The sequence below is a fragment of the Myotis daubentonii genome, chromosome 18 (assembly GCF_963259705.1).
Source record: "Myotis daubentonii chromosome 18, mMyoDau2.1, whole genome shotgun sequence".
Taxonomy (NCBI): domain Eukaryota; kingdom Metazoa; phylum Chordata; class Mammalia; order Chiroptera; family Vespertilionidae; genus Myotis; species Myotis daubentonii.
Window position 1 is genome coordinate 33,772,026 of NC_081857.1, and position 17,767 is coordinate 33,789,792.

At 40.5% G+C, this 17,767-nt stretch overlaps 1 protein-coding gene across 1 annotated transcript in view; it reads left to right on the top strand.

The window, feature by feature from the left end:
• The first annotated feature begins 6,183 nt into the window (after positions 1-6,183).
• The window catches only part of LOC132220444 (myomegalin-like), a 154,572-nt gene continuing 142,988 nt past the window's right edge, over positions 6,184-17,767 (top strand). Inside the window, exon 1 of the mRNA XM_059673541.1 lies at positions 6,184-6,403. Within this exon, the coding sequence (XP_059529524.1) occupies positions 6,207-6,403 (197 nt within the window). The 5' untranslated portion in view covers positions 6,184-6,206. The remainder of the gene's footprint in view (positions 6,404-17,767) is intronic.

Sequence of the window (17,767 nt, forward strand, 5' to 3'; positions counted from 1 at the left end):
CAGCTGATCGATGTTTCTCTCTCATCGTTGTTTCTAACTCTCTATCCCTCTCCCTTCCCCTCTGTAAAAAATCAATAAAATATATTTTTTAAAAAATGAAACTAGATTGCAGTTTAACCTCATGTACAAAAGTTAATTCAAAATAGATCTAAGACATAAATATAAGATCTGGAACAATAAATTACATAGAAGAACACGTAGGTACTAAACTTACTGACCTTGGTTGTAGAGAACATTTTGTGAATTTGACCCCAAAGGCAAGGAAAGTAAAGGCAAAAATAATGAATGGGACTATATCAAACTAAAAAGCTTCTGCACAGCAAAAGAAACCAACAACAAAACAAAGAGGCAGCCAACCAAATGAGAGATGATGTTTGCAAACAATGATAGCTCAAAGGTTTAATATCCAAAATATATAAAGATCTCATAAAATTGAACACCAAACAACCCAGTTAAAAATGGGGACCTGAACAGACACCTCTCCCAAGAAGATATACAAATGGCCAACAGATATATAAAAAGTTGTTCAACCTCATTAGTAATTAGGAAACTGCAGATCAAAACTACAATGAGAGAGCATCTCACACCTGTTAGAAGGGCTATTATCAACAAGACAAGTAATAAAAAATGTTGGAGAGGTTGTGGAGAAAATGGAACCCTCATTCACTGCTGGTGGGAATGTAGACTGGTATAGCCACTATGGAAACAGTCTGGTGATTCCTCAAAAAAAATTAAGAATAGAGTTACCATATGACCCAGCAATCCCTCTCCTGGGTATCTATACCCCCCCCCCAAAAAAAATAACCCTCGAAAACATATATTCTAAAGGATATGTGCACCCCTAGGTTTGTTGCAGCAGTATTCGTGGTGGCCAGGACATAGAAATAACCAAAGTGTCCTGTGATAGAGGATTGGATAAAGATATGGTACATATACACAACTGAATGCTACTCAACCATAAGAAAAGGCAAAATACTGCCATTTGCAATGATATGGATGAATCCTGATAATATTATGCTAAGTAAAATAAGTCAGTCAGACAAAGCTAAGAACCAAATGATTTCATTCATATGTGGGATAGAAAACTGAAACTCGTGGACATAAACAGCAGTGTGGTAGTTGCCAGAGGAATTGGGTGAGGACTGGGGATGAATGATGCCTAATATATGGTGACAGGAGATTTGACTTTGGGTGGTGGACACACAGTACAATATACAAATCTTGTGTCATAGAAACCTACATCTGAAACTTATATGATCCTATTAACCAATGTCATTCTAATAAATTTAATAAAAAAATCAATCAATTAACAAGCTACAAGTGCTGTTGAGAGTGTGGAGAAAAGGGAACCCTAGTGCACTGCTGATGGGAATGCAGACTGGTGCAGCCACTGTAGAAAAAGTATGGAGTTTCCTCAAAAAATTAAAAATGGAGCTGCCATTTGACCCAGTGATCCCACTTCTGGGAATATATCCTAAGAATCCTGAAACACCAATCAGAAAGAATATATGCACCCCTATGTTCATAGCAGTGCAATAGCTAAAATCTGGAAAACAACCCAAGTAACCATCAGTAGATCAGTAGATTAAAAAAAGCTGTGATACATTATATAATATAATACTATGCAGCTGTAAAAGAGAAGGCTCACTTACCCTTGGAGACAGCATGGGTCGACCTGGAGATTATTATACCAAGTGAAATAAGCCGGTCAGAGAAAGACAAATATCACATGATCTCACTTATATGTGGAATCTAACAAAAGAATCTGACGATCAAAATAGGTCCAGAGACCTGTATACATGGAACAGACTGATAGATCTCAGATGGGAAGAGCTTGTGGGGGAGGGATGGGCGGGAAAGATTAACCAAAGAAGAAATATGCATGTATGCATAGCCCGTGGACACAGACAATAATGTGATGAAAACCTGGGGTGGGGCCAGGGGCTGGGTTGGTGGGTGAAAGAGGGGGACATCTGTAATACTGTCAATAATAAAAAAGAAAACATGTCTACTAAGAAGTATGTACATGAATGTTCATAGCAGCATTAGTCATAATAGTAAAAAATGTCAATTAACTGATGAATGAATAAAGAAAATGTGGTCTTTTCATACAATGTGAAAAGCAATAAAAATGAATGGGATACTGGCATACGCTACAAAGTAAATGAACCTTGGAAACATTATGCTAAGTGAAAAAAAGTCAGACACAAAGGACTGTATGTCATATGATTCCATTTATATGAAAGGTAAAGAAAGAATATAGGTTAGTGGTTGCCAGGGGCTGCAGGGAGGGAGAGCAGATGATAGAGATGGAAATGGTGAGTGCCTTTGATGGCTATGGGGTTTCTTTTGGGGGGGATAAAAATGTTCTGAAATTAGATAGCAGTGATGGTTGCACAATTCTGGGAACACACTTAAAGCTACAGATGAAAGAAATCAAAGAAAAACTAAATACAGAGATATATTCCATGATGCTGGATAGGAAGACTCAATTTTGTCAAGATGTCATTTCTTCCCAACTTGCTCTAAAGATTCAATGCATCCCAATCAAAATACCAGCAACTTATTTTGGGGATATCAACAAACTGAGTCTAAAGTTTATATGCAGAGGCAAAAGACCCAGAATAGCAATACGATATTGGAGGAGAAGAATAAAATCAGAGTACCAACACTACCTGAGTAATCAAGACAGTGTGAGATTGGTGAAAGAACAGACAAATAGATCAATGGAACAGAATAGAGAGCCATAAATAGACCAACAATAGTCAACTGATTTTTTGACAAAGGAGTAAAGGCAAATTAATAGGGAAAAAGATAGTCTTTACAACAAATGGTGCAGGAACAACAGGACATCCACCTGCAAAACAATGAATCTAAATACAGACCTTACACCTTTCACAGAATAACAGCATGGCCCAGCTGGTGTGGCTTAGTGGCTGAGCGTCAACCTATGAACCATGGTTCGATTCACCATTGATGTTTCTTTTCCCCTCTGAAATCAATAAAAAACATATATATTTAAAAAATTAACAGCATGGGTAAAAGACCTAAATGTACATGCAAAACTGTAAAACTCTGAAAAGATAAGAGGAGAAAATCTAGATGGCTTTCACTTTGGTGATGATTTTTTAGGTACAATACAGGTATGAGCCATGAATGAAAGAACTGAAAAATTGAATCGCATCTAATTTTAATTAAAAACATCTGCTCTGCAAAATACACTGTCAAGAGATTGAGAAGACAAACTGCTCTTTTTTCCCCCTTTTTCTGTCCTTCAACGTGGATTTTTCTACTGACCTGTTTTCCATTTCCATTTCACTTCTGCTGTATTCAGACTGCTATTATAAGCATGCCCAATGGGTTCTTATTTACAGGTCTTGTAATTTTTATAATTAGAATGTCCACATGATTTTTAATAGATTCCAGTTCTATATGAAGTAAATTACCCATCTTTTATTTTCTTAAACCGATTAGTCACAGTTATTTGAAGTCCTGTCAACTTGTATCTATTTCTATGCTTTTCTCTTAGTGTTTAGTCATTTGGATTTGATTTTTAGCATACCTCATAATTTTATATTGGATCTTAGACATTGTGAGTAAAAAAAAAAAAATTGTAGTGGCTCTAGAAAATGTTATCTACCCTTAAAAGAGTTAAGTTTTGTTCTGGTAGACAGAATACTGGCAGATCACTTTGGTCCTATAAAAAGACTTGGTTTAAAGCTTTGTTAGATCTATTCTATTTCAGTATTGCCCTTACTCTAGGGTGTAGCCTTTTTGTGGGGGGGGGGGGGTTGTGTCTCAACTAAAGGCCCTGGTTGTCTCTCTACCTTGGAGAGGCTTGAAGTCCAATTTGTGTTGGATGCTGACATCTCTGCTTAGCTAATTAGCCTCCAACCTGCTCTTTTCTGATGTGGTTTTTGGCATCTTGCTTGTGCATGCTGGTCTTAGGAACTGACCACCATCTTGAGTGGAATTTGTACCTAGATCATTGAGCTACTTCTCTGCTATTCTCTTTTCTTTGGGAAGTCTCCCTCAAGTCTCCGCCACTTTGGTGGCCCTGAATTTTGACCTTTGATACTTTAGCCCAGTAATACAGCTGTCTTTTACATGGCCTTTATTTTCTATCATCTCGTTTGGAAAATTCCCTTAGGAGAAAAATCCCAGGGTAAATATGGAGCCTCATGTTCTCTTTTCTCTAGGGTCATAGATTCAAGTCCTGCCTGTTTTCGTTACTCTTCAATGCCTTTAAAGAGTTATTTTTTTATTTTCTGTAATTATACACATAATATTTGTATAATATAACATATACTTATAACTGCTTATATTTATAACTACTTATAAATATAATATATGCTATTCTATCTCACTCCCCCTGCCCAGGGGAAGAGTTAGTCTGATACATGTTCCTAGATCTTGGCTGGAATTGGAAGTCTCAGCACTTCTTAGCTTTTGGGTTTGCAGTCATCTCACTGAACTTTTTATTTATTTGCCTTAACAAAGATCGCAGATTCCCTTTAAATTAAGGAACCCCATTCCTATTCCTTTTAATTTGTGTATTAGATGAAATCTACAACTCTTCTGTGGGCAAAACCAAAGTCTGAGTGTGCAAGCACAGCAGCTTCAGCTAAGTAATAGGAGTAGAAGCCTGATTGTAGAGAATTAGACAGTAAAGAATGAACGGAAGTCAGGAAGTGTAGACATCAAATGAACACAATGTATTTAAGCAAATCGATTATGAAGGGAAGTGAGACATATGATGGTGGTTAGCGGGGGAAAGACTTTGTTTTGGGGATGATGAGACTTGAACATGTTTATTGGCTGGGGATGGAGCTAAAGGTGAAAGGGACGCTAAAGATATAAAAATAAGAAAAGGTATCTAAGAATTTCTTAGTAGAGATGAGAGTGGTAGGGTAAATTGCCCAAGTAAGATAGCTTGGGGGGGGGGGGAGTAAAAGAGAAATAAAGACATAGATTAATTTAGAAGACTTAAAAGAAAGACTGATGAGGTCCCCGATAGTGTCATTGTCTGCAGGCAGTGGGACTCATGATGAGAGGGGCCACTTGAAGATAAAAAGTGGTAAAGAAGTAGAAATAAAGACAGGATGAGGTGAATTTGGAGCCTGGGCGACTGGATGGATGGCAGTGCTGTTTTTTGCTGTTGTCGTTTTGAAAGAACAGACTGAACCGCAGATTGAGAAGGAAAATGAGTTAAGGCTGAGTTCAGCTTTGTTCATATTGAGTCAATCAACAATAGCGACTATTGCCTATGTACCTTGGGGTCCACAGCACCCACTACAATGATATACCTTCTCCCTTGCAGGCCTGTGCTATGTAATAGTGTATCGGAAGCTTTCTGCTTTGTTGGAGACTCTTTAGCCTCTGTTCTGAGGGATTATAAGCAAAAAGTTTTCAGAACAAACGTTTAGTGGATTTACTTGACCTATGAACTTTTCTTTTTGAATCATGAAGACATTCCCTTGACTTGATGGTGGATACCACGCTATCTACAAGGTGGGCAAAAGTAGGTTTACAGTTAGGAGTACATGAAACACAGAGTTCATTTTTGTATTATTACTTATTAATTATTGTATTTATTTGCATGACAAACCGTGAGCCTACTTTTGCCCACCCCTCTATACTTTATTATGAGTTCATGAGAAATGGCATTCGGAAAGTCTCAACTGAAAGGAAAACTGAGTTTGTTTAGAGGAAAGGCTTTTACAATAACGGGAAAATTGAAAGGAAAAGTCGATTTTAAAAGAGGGAAAGAGAGAAGGAAGGCTAGCCAACAATCTGAGAAGTGGTGATTCTGAGGAGGTACAAGGATGAGTAGTGTGGAGGGAGGAGGGAGACAAAAACCGGGGAGATAAGGAGAGAGTGGTGCGGAAGGAGAGCCGTTTTGAGGTTAGAAATTGAGGAAGGTGCCAATGGAGCGGATAGAAAGAAATAAAAAGATCTGGGGATGAAAAGATCTCCAGGTTGAGGTAGGGGGTGGAGTGTTCGCGGGAGAGGCACCGCGCAATCTGGGCGGAGCAGGTGGCTCAGGCAGCCTTGGCGGAGGCCTGGCCCTTCCCGCTCTCCGCTCTCCGCCACAACGGGGACCACGGGGCGGATGCTCATCCTCACCCCGAGGACGCGCGCAGGCAGTGCGGGGAGACCGAGCAGGGGCCGTCACTAGGACCGGGGTAGCCAGGCCCGGGGAATCCATGGAGAAGACCGACAGCGGGTCCTGCTGCTGCCGCCGCGCGTCCCGCCGGGCGCACCACGCGCGTTACTGGTCCGCGGACGCAGCACGAACCCTGCAGCCTCCTGGCCCGGAAAGACGGCGCCCGGAGGCGGCCGGGAGCTGGGCTGCGGCGGCGGAGGAGGAAGAGGCGGCCGGGGCGGCCGAAACCTGGATGAGGTGAGAGCACCGCGGGGCCATGGGGCTGCGGCTGGCGCCTGCGGGCACTGGGCCGGAGCACCGCCCCAGGATTGAAGACTAGGATGCTTGGGAGGGGTTGTTGCCGAGTGACATTAACTTGGGGAAGGCTGGAAGGCATGGGGGTGGGGGCTGATGGCGCTAGGGGCAGGAGCTGGAGGGGGGAGACTATGGGAGCTGCTTAGAAATAAAGGTAGGGCGCTGGCTTCTACTGGACTGTAGCTTGGGAAATCTATAGCTTGGGAAACCCTGTCTCCGTGCCAAGATCGTTGCTTAATGTGTTGACCCCCACTTTGTTAGTGGAGATGAGGCTGAAGGCCAGGCCTGTTGGGTCAAAGAAGAGATGAGCAGAGCACAGGATTCAGGAGGCTATGCCGGAGTGGAAGCATTAGAGGTAGTAAAAGGAGATAAAGGATCAGGAGGTGTGCGCAGTTGAAAAAGTGCGCTCTGCCCTCTATTACACCCCCCTTTAATTTTTTTTATCTTAGATACAGCAGGGTGGGGTGGTGATGAATCTTTTTCCTAGGCTACCTTTCTCCCCCCGCAGAGCTGGAGCCTGCCTGTTGGCTACTGGATGAGGCCATGCAGGATGAGCGCCACCTAAACCGAGTCCCTTCCGCGGCGGTGGCTTGTAAGACCAGACAAACCAGGCCCACATTTTCTTCATGCAGCAGCAGCAGGGTGAAAATGTCACACATGATTTTGGGTTTTTTTTTTTAGAAGAGACAGATTGTGCTGCTCCTTTTCTGAAATAAGCATTTCCTTGTCATACATCGTTAGCTTATTCTTTTTGGGGAGCTAGCACTCATAAATCCAGCTACAAGGCAGGTGGATTTATGGTTTCCATCTCTCACCGCCATTAACTCACTGGGATCTGAAAAAAATGACTTCATTTCTTTGGGCTTCAGTTTCCTATGCATAAAATCAGGATTTGAATCTTTTGAGTATTTATTACAGAAGTATTAATAGATCTGCATTCTGTGTTCAGGACTAGGCTTTATTTGTGAACTGGGAAACTTAGTTTATTCACAGACAATTGTATTTATTCATCATACTGTCCACAGTTGGAGAAAACTAAGTCAGATATTCAGTTAACAGTGCTTAAAGGAATCACATTTATATTAAGAAACCTCTAATTACTGCTTTTAAGAAGGAATGAAACAAGAAGTATTCATTATTTTATTTTTTTTATAAAGTAGAATTTTAGCCCAAACATAATTACTTTTTAAAAACTTGTATATCTATGGGGTGTTGAATATTTCCCCCAGACTACTTTGAAATTTTTTGAAAGCCTGAAGCAAACAAAAAAAGTAGTCTGATATATATTTATAATTTAAAGTCTTCTTGAGCCCTGACCAGTTTGGCTCAGTGGATAGAGCGCCGGCCTGCAGATTCAAGGGTCCCAGGTTCGGTTCCTGTCAAGGGCATGTACCTTGGTTGCGGGCCCATCCCCAATAGGGGTGCCAGCAGCTGATCGATATTTCTGATTCTCTATCCCCCTCCCTTCCTCTCTGTAAAAATTCAATAAAATATATTTTAAAAAATAAAAATAAAGTTTCTTGAATACTTTATATTCCTTGGGATAAATTCTTGAATCAAAAGAAGCCAGATTTTAAATACATCATGACTCTTTGTCATTAAGATGATATTTTTCTTACTGTCATTGCTAACACAAAGTTTGTAGGGTTTGAATTTGCTTCCCTAAATGTGGTTTAATTGTTAAAATAGCACACTTTTATTATTTCCTTTAATAGTTATTCCTCTGTCAGACCTCTACATCAATCTCAGTTGATGTAATGCTGAACCTTGAAATGCTTTTAAACATTATAGGAATTCTCAAATGAAATTCTCAAACGTAAGGCACTTCACCAAGCTTCCTGCTACTCTGACCCTCATTTAAAAACCAGTTCTGTCCTGGTCGGTGTTGCTCAGTTGGTTGGAGTGTCATCAGGTCCACCCAAAGGTCACATACCCAGGTTCTGGGTTTAATCCCCAGTAAGGGTGCCCACGGGAGGCAACCGACGGATGTTTCTCTCTCTCTCTCTCTTCCTCTCTCTCTAAATCAATTAAAAAGAAAACACCTGTTCCCCAGGAATGTGCAGCATACTTTAAAAAACATATCTGTCATAGCTATAGTATTAGAGGTTTGTGAGTGAGTATGAGAGGCTTGTACTTGGGAAGGGTGTTTTTGGTATCCAGTTTTCTAATTTTCAGTCAACTAAAAAATGTAAGAAAGCAGCTCTTCACATTATCCAGATTCAATTTAATTCAATGTTATTTATTGAGCAATGATGGTGGAGGCCAGTACAAAGCTGGATGCAAAACTACCCTTAGATAACTCAGAATCTATAGTTCTAATCTATGCTCATCTAACTATAGTATAAAGTAAGTGCCATAACAGAAATATGAACTGTAGGAATAAAAAATAAATAAATGGAAGGATCTCTTGGGGGAAGCTGACTATGTCCCAGGAGGCCATACAACTGGCATTATCTTGGAGCATATGAGTTCTTTTTTCCCTGGCTGGTGAGTATCATCAATGATCAGACTCTCTTCTCATGCTCATGTATAACTTCTTTTTTCCTATCTCTTACATGCTAATATATTCAACCAAATGGTAGGAATCCTTGTGTCTGTTTCAAGTGTCTGCACATTTCTGAACCAGTTTGTCATCATTGTAAAGTTTACATTCCAAATGACTAGGTGGGATTTATCCCTGAAACTTGACATTCATTTTAACATTCTTAAATCAATCAACATAGTTCACCATATTAACAGAATAAAAGTGACATAGGCATTTCAATAGATATAAATATCTGCTCCTTTTTAAATTTATTTTTTTAATTAAAGTTTATATTTTATATCATTTAGTATTACAGTTTCAGGTGTAAATATAGTGGTTAGAGAGTCATATACATTACAAAGTGGTTGCCCCTTGATATTTCAAGTACCCACCTGGGACTGTACATTGTTGTATTATTGACTGTATTCTCTATGCTGTACTTGAAGTCTTAGCCACAGCAATTAGACATGAAGAAGAATTGTAAAGGAAGAAATAAAACTGAAGACATGATATGGTATTTAGAGGATCCTAAAGATTTCAGCAAAAAAAAAAAAAAACTATTAGAACTGATCAATGAATTTAGTAAACTAGCAGGGTACAAAATTAATATTCAGAAATCAGTTACATTTTTTTGTACCAATAATGAAATAAAGGGAAACTAAGAACACAATCCCATTTACAATTTCATTTTAAAAACCACCTAGGAATAAATTTAACTGAGGAGATAAAAGACCTATACTCAGAAAATTATGAGGCACTGAAGAAAGAAATCGAGGAAGATACAAATAAGTGGAAGCATATACCATGCTCATGGATAGGAAGAATTAACATCATTAAAATGCCCATACTACCCAAAATGGGCTATAGATTCAATGTAATTTGAATTATATAATTTTAATTCCTATTAAAATATCATCAATATTTGCTTTATATATTTGCTGCGCCTTTACTGGAATGCCTGGAGAGTTTTCAAATAAAAACTGCTATGCAGGCCTAGGCTGGCTGACACGCAGAAAAAACCTGAGGCAGCGTGATGTGTTGGGTGGGGTGGGGTGGGGTCTTAGGGAGTTACGGGTGGAGCTAAGGCAGATTCAAATTTGGCCATTTTGGAGGAAGGCTCAACACAGGGACAATGGCAGTTGCCCACCAGTCCTTGCCCTGAAGGTACACAGTTCATTTTCTCTCTGTATGTCTCTCTCTGGTGCCTCCAGAATCACTGTCCCTCCATTCAAGCCCAGGGTAAATGCCTGTGAGTGAGAGTCTGTACATGGGCCCTTTAAAAGGACACCTGGGTTTCCAGCAGTCTTCCATCTCACCCAGATGAACAGAGCCCCCTGACTTTCACAGCCAGATGTTTTGTGGGTTCCTTATCCCTGGCACTAACACTCTAGGCTGGGGCCCTGACTGGTTTGGCTCAGTGGGTGGAGCGTTGGCCTGTGGACTGGGGGGTCCCGGGTTCGATTCCTGTTGAGGGCATGTGCCTTGGTTGCGGGCGCATCCCCAGTGGGAGGGTGTGCAGGGGGCAGATGATTGATGTTTCTCTCTCATCGATGTTTCTGGCTCTCTATTCCGCTCCCTTCCTCTCTGTAGAGAATCAGTGAAGTATGTTTAAAAAATAAAAAAAAACACTCTAGGCTGGGGAGCTCCAGCATGGGATGAGATCAGGATGGGTATGGGACTAGCCCATTTCACATCTCTGTCCCCTGTACCAGTCTCGATGTTTGATATTAGGTGGCTTTTTCATATCCTTAGTTATAGGACTTCTGTTCAGCTAGTCTTCAAATGGTTCTCCAGGTTGATTTATCTATAATTTTGCTGCAATTTTATGTGGTCATGGGAGGAGATGAGCACAGCATTCATCTATCTTACTCTGCCATCTTGACCAAAACTCCCATCTTGCATGGTTTACAGTTTTTCCATTTCAATGATCCTAGCTTTGCTTTTTCTTAAAACAAACAATCAATCAAAACAACAATACAAAGACTGATTGAGGCTTGACAAAAAAAACGTTCTGGTCTCCAAATTAGCATATCAAGTATGAAATTTCTTTTGTTTTAAAATAATAAGCTGCATTACTAAAATCTGACTTTGTGGGGATATGCTTTCAGTTCATAGCACAACGTGCCTGAAGGTCAACACAAGAGAAATAAATGACCTATTTAAAAGAAAAGAAAGTGTGCCTGGACATGAGCAAGAATCAAAAAACCGTCAGATAACCCAATATTTAGGTTAATAAAAAGGGGTGAGCTCTACATTTCAAAGGAGAATCTGGGACACTGTTCAAATAACAGACTTAAAGCAAGCTGGGCTCAGTGCCCACAACAACAGGCACACGTGTTCACAGAATGAGGGGCTTTTGTTCACTGTCTGTGTGCTCATGTGTACCCACATTTAACCACCCAACATTAGCTTTGTGAAAGTGGGACCAATGAAAGAAATGTTAACATGCACGAGTGACCTTAGTGTACAAACAGAAACAATACCACATTTTAGCATCCTTTTAGTGTCCATATTCCAGCCTATAACATCTTTGCCTCATTGCTATATATAAACCTTGACTTTGGAATCTCCAATTAAATACTTCAACTGAAATGTACAACTTTCCTATCAGCTTAACAAGAAAGTTCTTAATGGATTTTACATATTTTCTAAAATAATAATGTTTTTGGTAGGAATTAAAAGCAAATTTGGGGGAGAAAGTGCTTAGGCAGTATATTCTACAGAATGGTCTTACAAAGGGACTCCTTTTCACTCCCTTAATTTTCACCATCAATCTAGATTTCCTCTTGTGTTGCCTTAAATAAGTGTTCTGAATTCTTTGTCCTTCCTCACTTTTTCTGAATCACAGGGCTGGGTCTCTAACTCTACAACATGACCTTGGGTTGTAGGAAGGTTCAGGAGTCTGTATTAGTTATCTATTGCTCCTTAGCAAATCACCTCAAATCTTAGTGGCTATTATGGTTAATTCTGTGTCAACCTGATTGGAACACAGGGTGCCCAGATATTTAGCTAAACATTATTTCTGGGGGAGTCTGCAAGGGTGTTTCCAGATGAAATTAGCATTTTAAACGAGTAGACTAAGGCAGATTGCTCTCCCCAATGGGGTGGGCACTATCCAATCTATTGAGGGCCTAAGTAGAATAAAAAGGTGGGGGAAGGGAAACTTTGCTTTCTTTGCTCTCTGACTGCTTGAGCTGGAATATTAGCCCTTGGACTTGGACTTACACTGTGGGCCCTCTAGTTGTCAGAACTCCACCATTAGCTTTCCTGGATTTCCAGTTTCCACAGCTGAACTTGGGATTTCTCAGCTTCCATATTGCACAAGCCAATCCCTTATATCTCTTTCCAATACCAAGAGTATGATTACCAGGGATCACTGGGGTACTTCTTAAAGATTGCCTGTCACAGTCTGCATCCATTACCTCAACTCCTAGAAATTAGATGAATAAGGCAATTTATTCCTTCCCTTTCTTCCTTCTGGAACAAGGCTAGTACAAATCAAGCACAAAAATCAGGGAGTGTAACCAGAGCTGGGGCCGAAGACTGTGCCAAGCTATGTATGTCATGTCAAAGATTTTCATCTGTATCCTTAGAATAATAAAATCCCCAGACTCTACCTGCTCAGTCAGCTCTCCCAACATCTCTGGAAAACATTGCTGGCAGTGACTGGCTCTGGCTATTTTCTTGGATGCCCAAAAGGTTGAGTGGATCAATTTCTGGACACTGTAACCTGTTTGCAGCACAAGAGGAACCCTGGCTGGGAAGCTCTGCCTTAGAGGACCTATTGGAAGACCATCTTGTAGAGGGTGGGGCAAAAGTAGGTTTACAGTTGCGAGCATGCGAAACAGAGTTTATTCTCATATTATTATTTATTCATGATTGTATTATTTGCCATATGAACAACTGTAAACCTACTTTTGCCCCACCCTGTATGTGTAGTTTATAGTGATGGCCCGCAAGCCCCTATTCTGAGGGCCAAACAATATACATGGTGAGGCCTCTCTGTAGGACAAGTTGTGCCAGCAGGGGGCATCTGTAGATGGTTGCACTGTCATAAGACCAGGTTTGGTGTTTGCGGATGGGCACTTCTTGCCAAGGGAGAGGCTACAGTTTGATAGTTTCCTAAGCATTTTTTCTCTGTGGCCTAGATTGCCTGATACATGCTCCTTGGCTGTCGACTGGAACTGCTTGTCCCCTACAGGAAAATGACTCAGGTTTTAGTGATGCTGCAATTGTCGTGAATGCCTGGAAAGCTCTTTGTGAATTTATGTCAGTATTGTTTTGGATCCCAGGAATTTATTTTTTTAACCCTCAAATCAGTCCCTTCAATTTTTAAGGCCCAATATCTGTGTTCAAAGCAGTGAGAATTATCCAGGTATTTCACACAAGTCTTCCTTCACTGACCCAACCCCCCTTCCTAGACATTTTCATACCACATTTCTTGCATAATTCCCTCTGCTCCCACATCAGATACACATAAGTAGTGGGTGTTGAAAGAATGAGGGGGATTGTATGAGTAAATTACCACCAGCTGTCTGAAGGCTTGATCATAATTTCTTTCCTTGAGGGTTTTTTTTTTTTTGTGTGTGTGTGTGTGTTTAAACAGCTGACAGGGCTAGCTAGTAAAGGAGATGGGTCTGAATCACACACTCACACACACACACACACACACACACACACACACACACACACACACACAGTCCTAAAGACAGAAGGAGAAGATTGGGAGAGAAAGAATACAAGATGATGGAAATGCCTCCTTTTATTGTCCCTAGAACTCCAGCCAGGTGGTGAGGGAACCAGTTCATTTAGCTGCCTTGCCAGTGCCTCGGTCTCATATGATAGATCAGAGAGCTGAGAAATGGAAAAACCTGGGTCACTGACCTAGCCCTCGAGAGTAGTTTGGAACAGAACTGACTTTATGTCTTCTATCCAGGGTTGGAATCCTGCCTGGTATGCAAATATTAATAAAAAATAGCTATGATGTATTCAGTGCTTTAAATGTGCTAGGCAACACATTAAACACGTCATATGTTAGCTCATTTTGTTCTCACAACTACCTTATTAGGTAGTTGTTGTCCTTAACCTTATTTTACAAATGAGGATGCTAAAGTACAGAGTTTAAGTAACTTGTCAAAATTACAGGGCTGGAAATTGACCAAGGGGATGTGGGGGGAGGAGGGATTCACCCAAGTCTCTCTTACTCCAGAGCCAGAAAGCTTAACCACTCTTTTGTAATCCCTGCCAGTGACAGCATCTACACTGCATGGCTCTCTGGATAGATGGGACCATAGGCAGTCACTCAGAGGAGACTGGAATCACCTCTCCTTCTACCAGTGAAAATTCAAATTGTTTAATAGAAGCATGATCTTTTGCAATCCTAATATGTGATAAAGTGTTTTAATGGATAAATGAATGAGATAATGTATCAGAATTCTTGTGTACATGAGAAGGCATTGGTCCAGTTGTCTAATTCTGCATAATGATGCACTTAAAAACTTAGTGGCTTAAACCAATAGCCATTTTATTACATCTAATGATTTTGTGGATCAGGAATCTGGACAGGTCTCACTTGAGCAATTTGTCTGCTTCCTGTTGAAACGGAATATTTGGACTGGAACCTGGATTCTTTGTCCGCCAGAATCAAAGAATGAATCCACGGACAGAAAATGGTATAGTAAAGGTGGAGATTTATTGAAGAACAAGTACAGACTCCCACGTGGGGAGAGGGAAAGGGCCCCACTGAGTTCCTGTTCCCTATGGCTTATAAAAGCTGCAGATCCTGGTGCCTTGATATCCCCTCTGATTGGTCACTATTCCCTTAGACTGGTTCCTATAGCAATTCCTGGGCTCAAAGGTCAAACCTCACATGGAACAAGTAAGTCCCCCCCCCCTTCCTTCCTTATTGTTTTCCTGTTCCCTTTGGGCTTTCTTCTCCTTCTGGATGAAGGGCTTCCTTCCCTTTATTTTGTAAATATAGACCTTTCGCTGCTCACAGCTCCCTTATTGTATGGAAATGTACCTGTTGCAGCTTTTCAGCTTCCCTATTCTATGGAAATATACTTTCTGCTGCTCTGCAGCTCTGTGCTTCCTCCATGGTCCCCTTAATTTGCAAAATTTCTAAAATTTCCTAAACCTGTCCCATTTTACCCCTAAAATTCCTGTTTCACTGTGGTGTTGACTGGGTCTCTAGCTGGTATTCAGCTGGGTTCTCTAGGTGGATGTTTCGGAGGTCCAGAAAAACTTCACTCATATCAGACTTAGAATGTGAGTGACGCCTGATGGCTTCATGTTGACTGCTAGATGATATTTCACAAGTGGTCTCAGGGCCTGTCCTTGGGGTCTCTCCAGCAGAGTGGTCAGTCTTCTTTTATGGCAGCTCCCAGGTGGAAGCTGCAAGGCTTCTTATGCCTCAACCTCAGAATGTATAACCTAGCACTGTATCCTGTTGGTCAAGCAAGTCACCAAGACCAACCTAGAGTCAAGGGGTGGAGAATTAAACCCCAGGTCTCAATGGGAGAAGTAGCAAAGAATTTTCAACCATCTCTAATCTACCACATTCCTCCAGCTTTGGCCATGAACATTACCACATGCATTATTTACTCCCTCTCCAAGCTCCCAAACTTCATAACATTTACTTCATCAGCTCAGAATCTCACCATCTAAATCAAGTTCAGGTGGAGATGAAGTTGCTGGGGTACAGCTCCTTAAGTATGGTTCCTCTAGATCTGAAGGTATCTTGGTCTTGCCCTCTGGGCTCCTGGTCCCATTCTTTGAGTCATTCCCCCCCCCCCCCCCCCCCGCATTAAGAAATGGTACTTGTTTGTAGTCAGGCAACTTTTTCAGCCTGCTTCCTCTCAGCATCAGGTTGATGGGTGCAAAGGCATTTTTTCATTCCGTACTGTCTAATCCCTTTCAGTCCATGCTGGTACAATTCTTTTTTCTTTTTTCTTTTTTTTAAATATATTTTATTGATTTTTTACAGAGAGGAAGGGAAAGAGATAGAGAGTTAGAAACATCGATGAGAGAGAAACATCGATCAGCTGCCTCCTGCACATCTCCTACTGGGGATATGCCCGCAACCCAGGTACATGCCCTTGACCGGAATCGAACCTGGGACCTTTCAGTCCGCAGGCCGACGCTCTATCCACTGAGCCAAACTGGTTTCGGCCATGCTGGTACAATTCACTTTAAAAATTTGAGGGCATCTTTTGTGCAAATTTATAGTCAACTTCTCTAGACAAAAGTCACATTCACACTTAGTTCTGAAACACATTCTTCTCTACCTCTGGCTGTCTATGAGGCTGCTGGAGGATAACGGGTCCTGAAAACTCTTAGCTCTTTTGTCTACTGGAGAGGCACACACTTAAGAGTCTTACAGACCTTTTATTTTATTATTTTTAATCCTCACTGGAGGATGTTTGCTGATTTGAGAGAGAGAGATCGTTGTGAGAAATATTGAATTGATCGGCTGTCTCCCACCCTCACCCTGACTGGGGATCCTATGGGAATCCAGCCTCCAACCTTTTGATGTATGGGACAGCTCTCCAGCCAACTGAGCTTACAGGCCTTTTAGTTTAACTGCAATTATATATGAGGCACTAGCTTCAATCTTTTTGAGTTCTTAATCATCATTCTAATGGTTACATCTCAGATTTTGATTTTTGCTCTGAAACTACATTTGGCCCTTGAACAACATGGGGATTAGGACTGTCAACACTCACTCAAAAATCCATGTATAACTTTTGACTCCCCCAAAACTTAACTATTAATAGCCTACTGTTGACTGGAAGTCTTACTAATAACATAGTCAGTTAACACATATTTTGTATGATATATGTGTGATATACTGTATGCTTGCCATAAACTAAGCTAGAAAAAAAATATTTTACGAAAATGATAGGAAAGAGAAAAACACATTTACAGTATTATACTGAATGTCTACATCCTTTATTTTATTTTTCAACTACAGTTGACATTCAATATTATTTTATTAATTTCAGATGTACAGCATAGTGGTTAGAAAATTATATAATTTACAACATAATTCTAGTACTTATCTGACACCATGCATAGTTATTACAGTATTATTGACTGTATTTCCTATGTTGTACTTTATATCACTGTGACTATTTTGGACTTCTTAATCCCTTCACCTTTTTCACCCCTCCCCCCCCAGGCCTCCTTCTATCTGGCAACCCTCAGTTTGTTCTTTGTGTCTGCAAATGGTTAGATTTCATTCTTTTTTAATGGCCAAGTAATATTCCATTGTATACATGTACCACCTTTTCTTTATCCATTAATCTGTTGATGGGCACTTGGAATGCTTCCATATCTTGGCCGTTGTAAGTAATGCTGCAGTGAACATAGGGGTGCATATATCTTTTTGAATTGGTGTTTTGGATTTCTTCGGATATATACCGAGAAGTGGACTTGCCTGGGTCATAAGGTAGCGCTACTTTTAATTTTCTGAGGAAACTCCATACTGTTTTCCATAGTGGCTACACCAGTTTGCAATCTCACTAACAATGCAAGAGGGTTCTCTTTTCTCCATATAATCACCAACATTTTTTTTGATTTATTGATAATAACCATTCCTACAGATGTGAAGTGATATCTCATTGTGGTTTTAATTTCTATCGCTCTAATGATTAGTAACATTGAGCATTGTTTTATATATCTATTGGCCATATGCATGTCCTCTTTGGACAAATATTTAATAAGTAAAAAAAGGAAGACATAAACTTATGTCTAAGTTGTAATTTTAACTACAAATAGATATG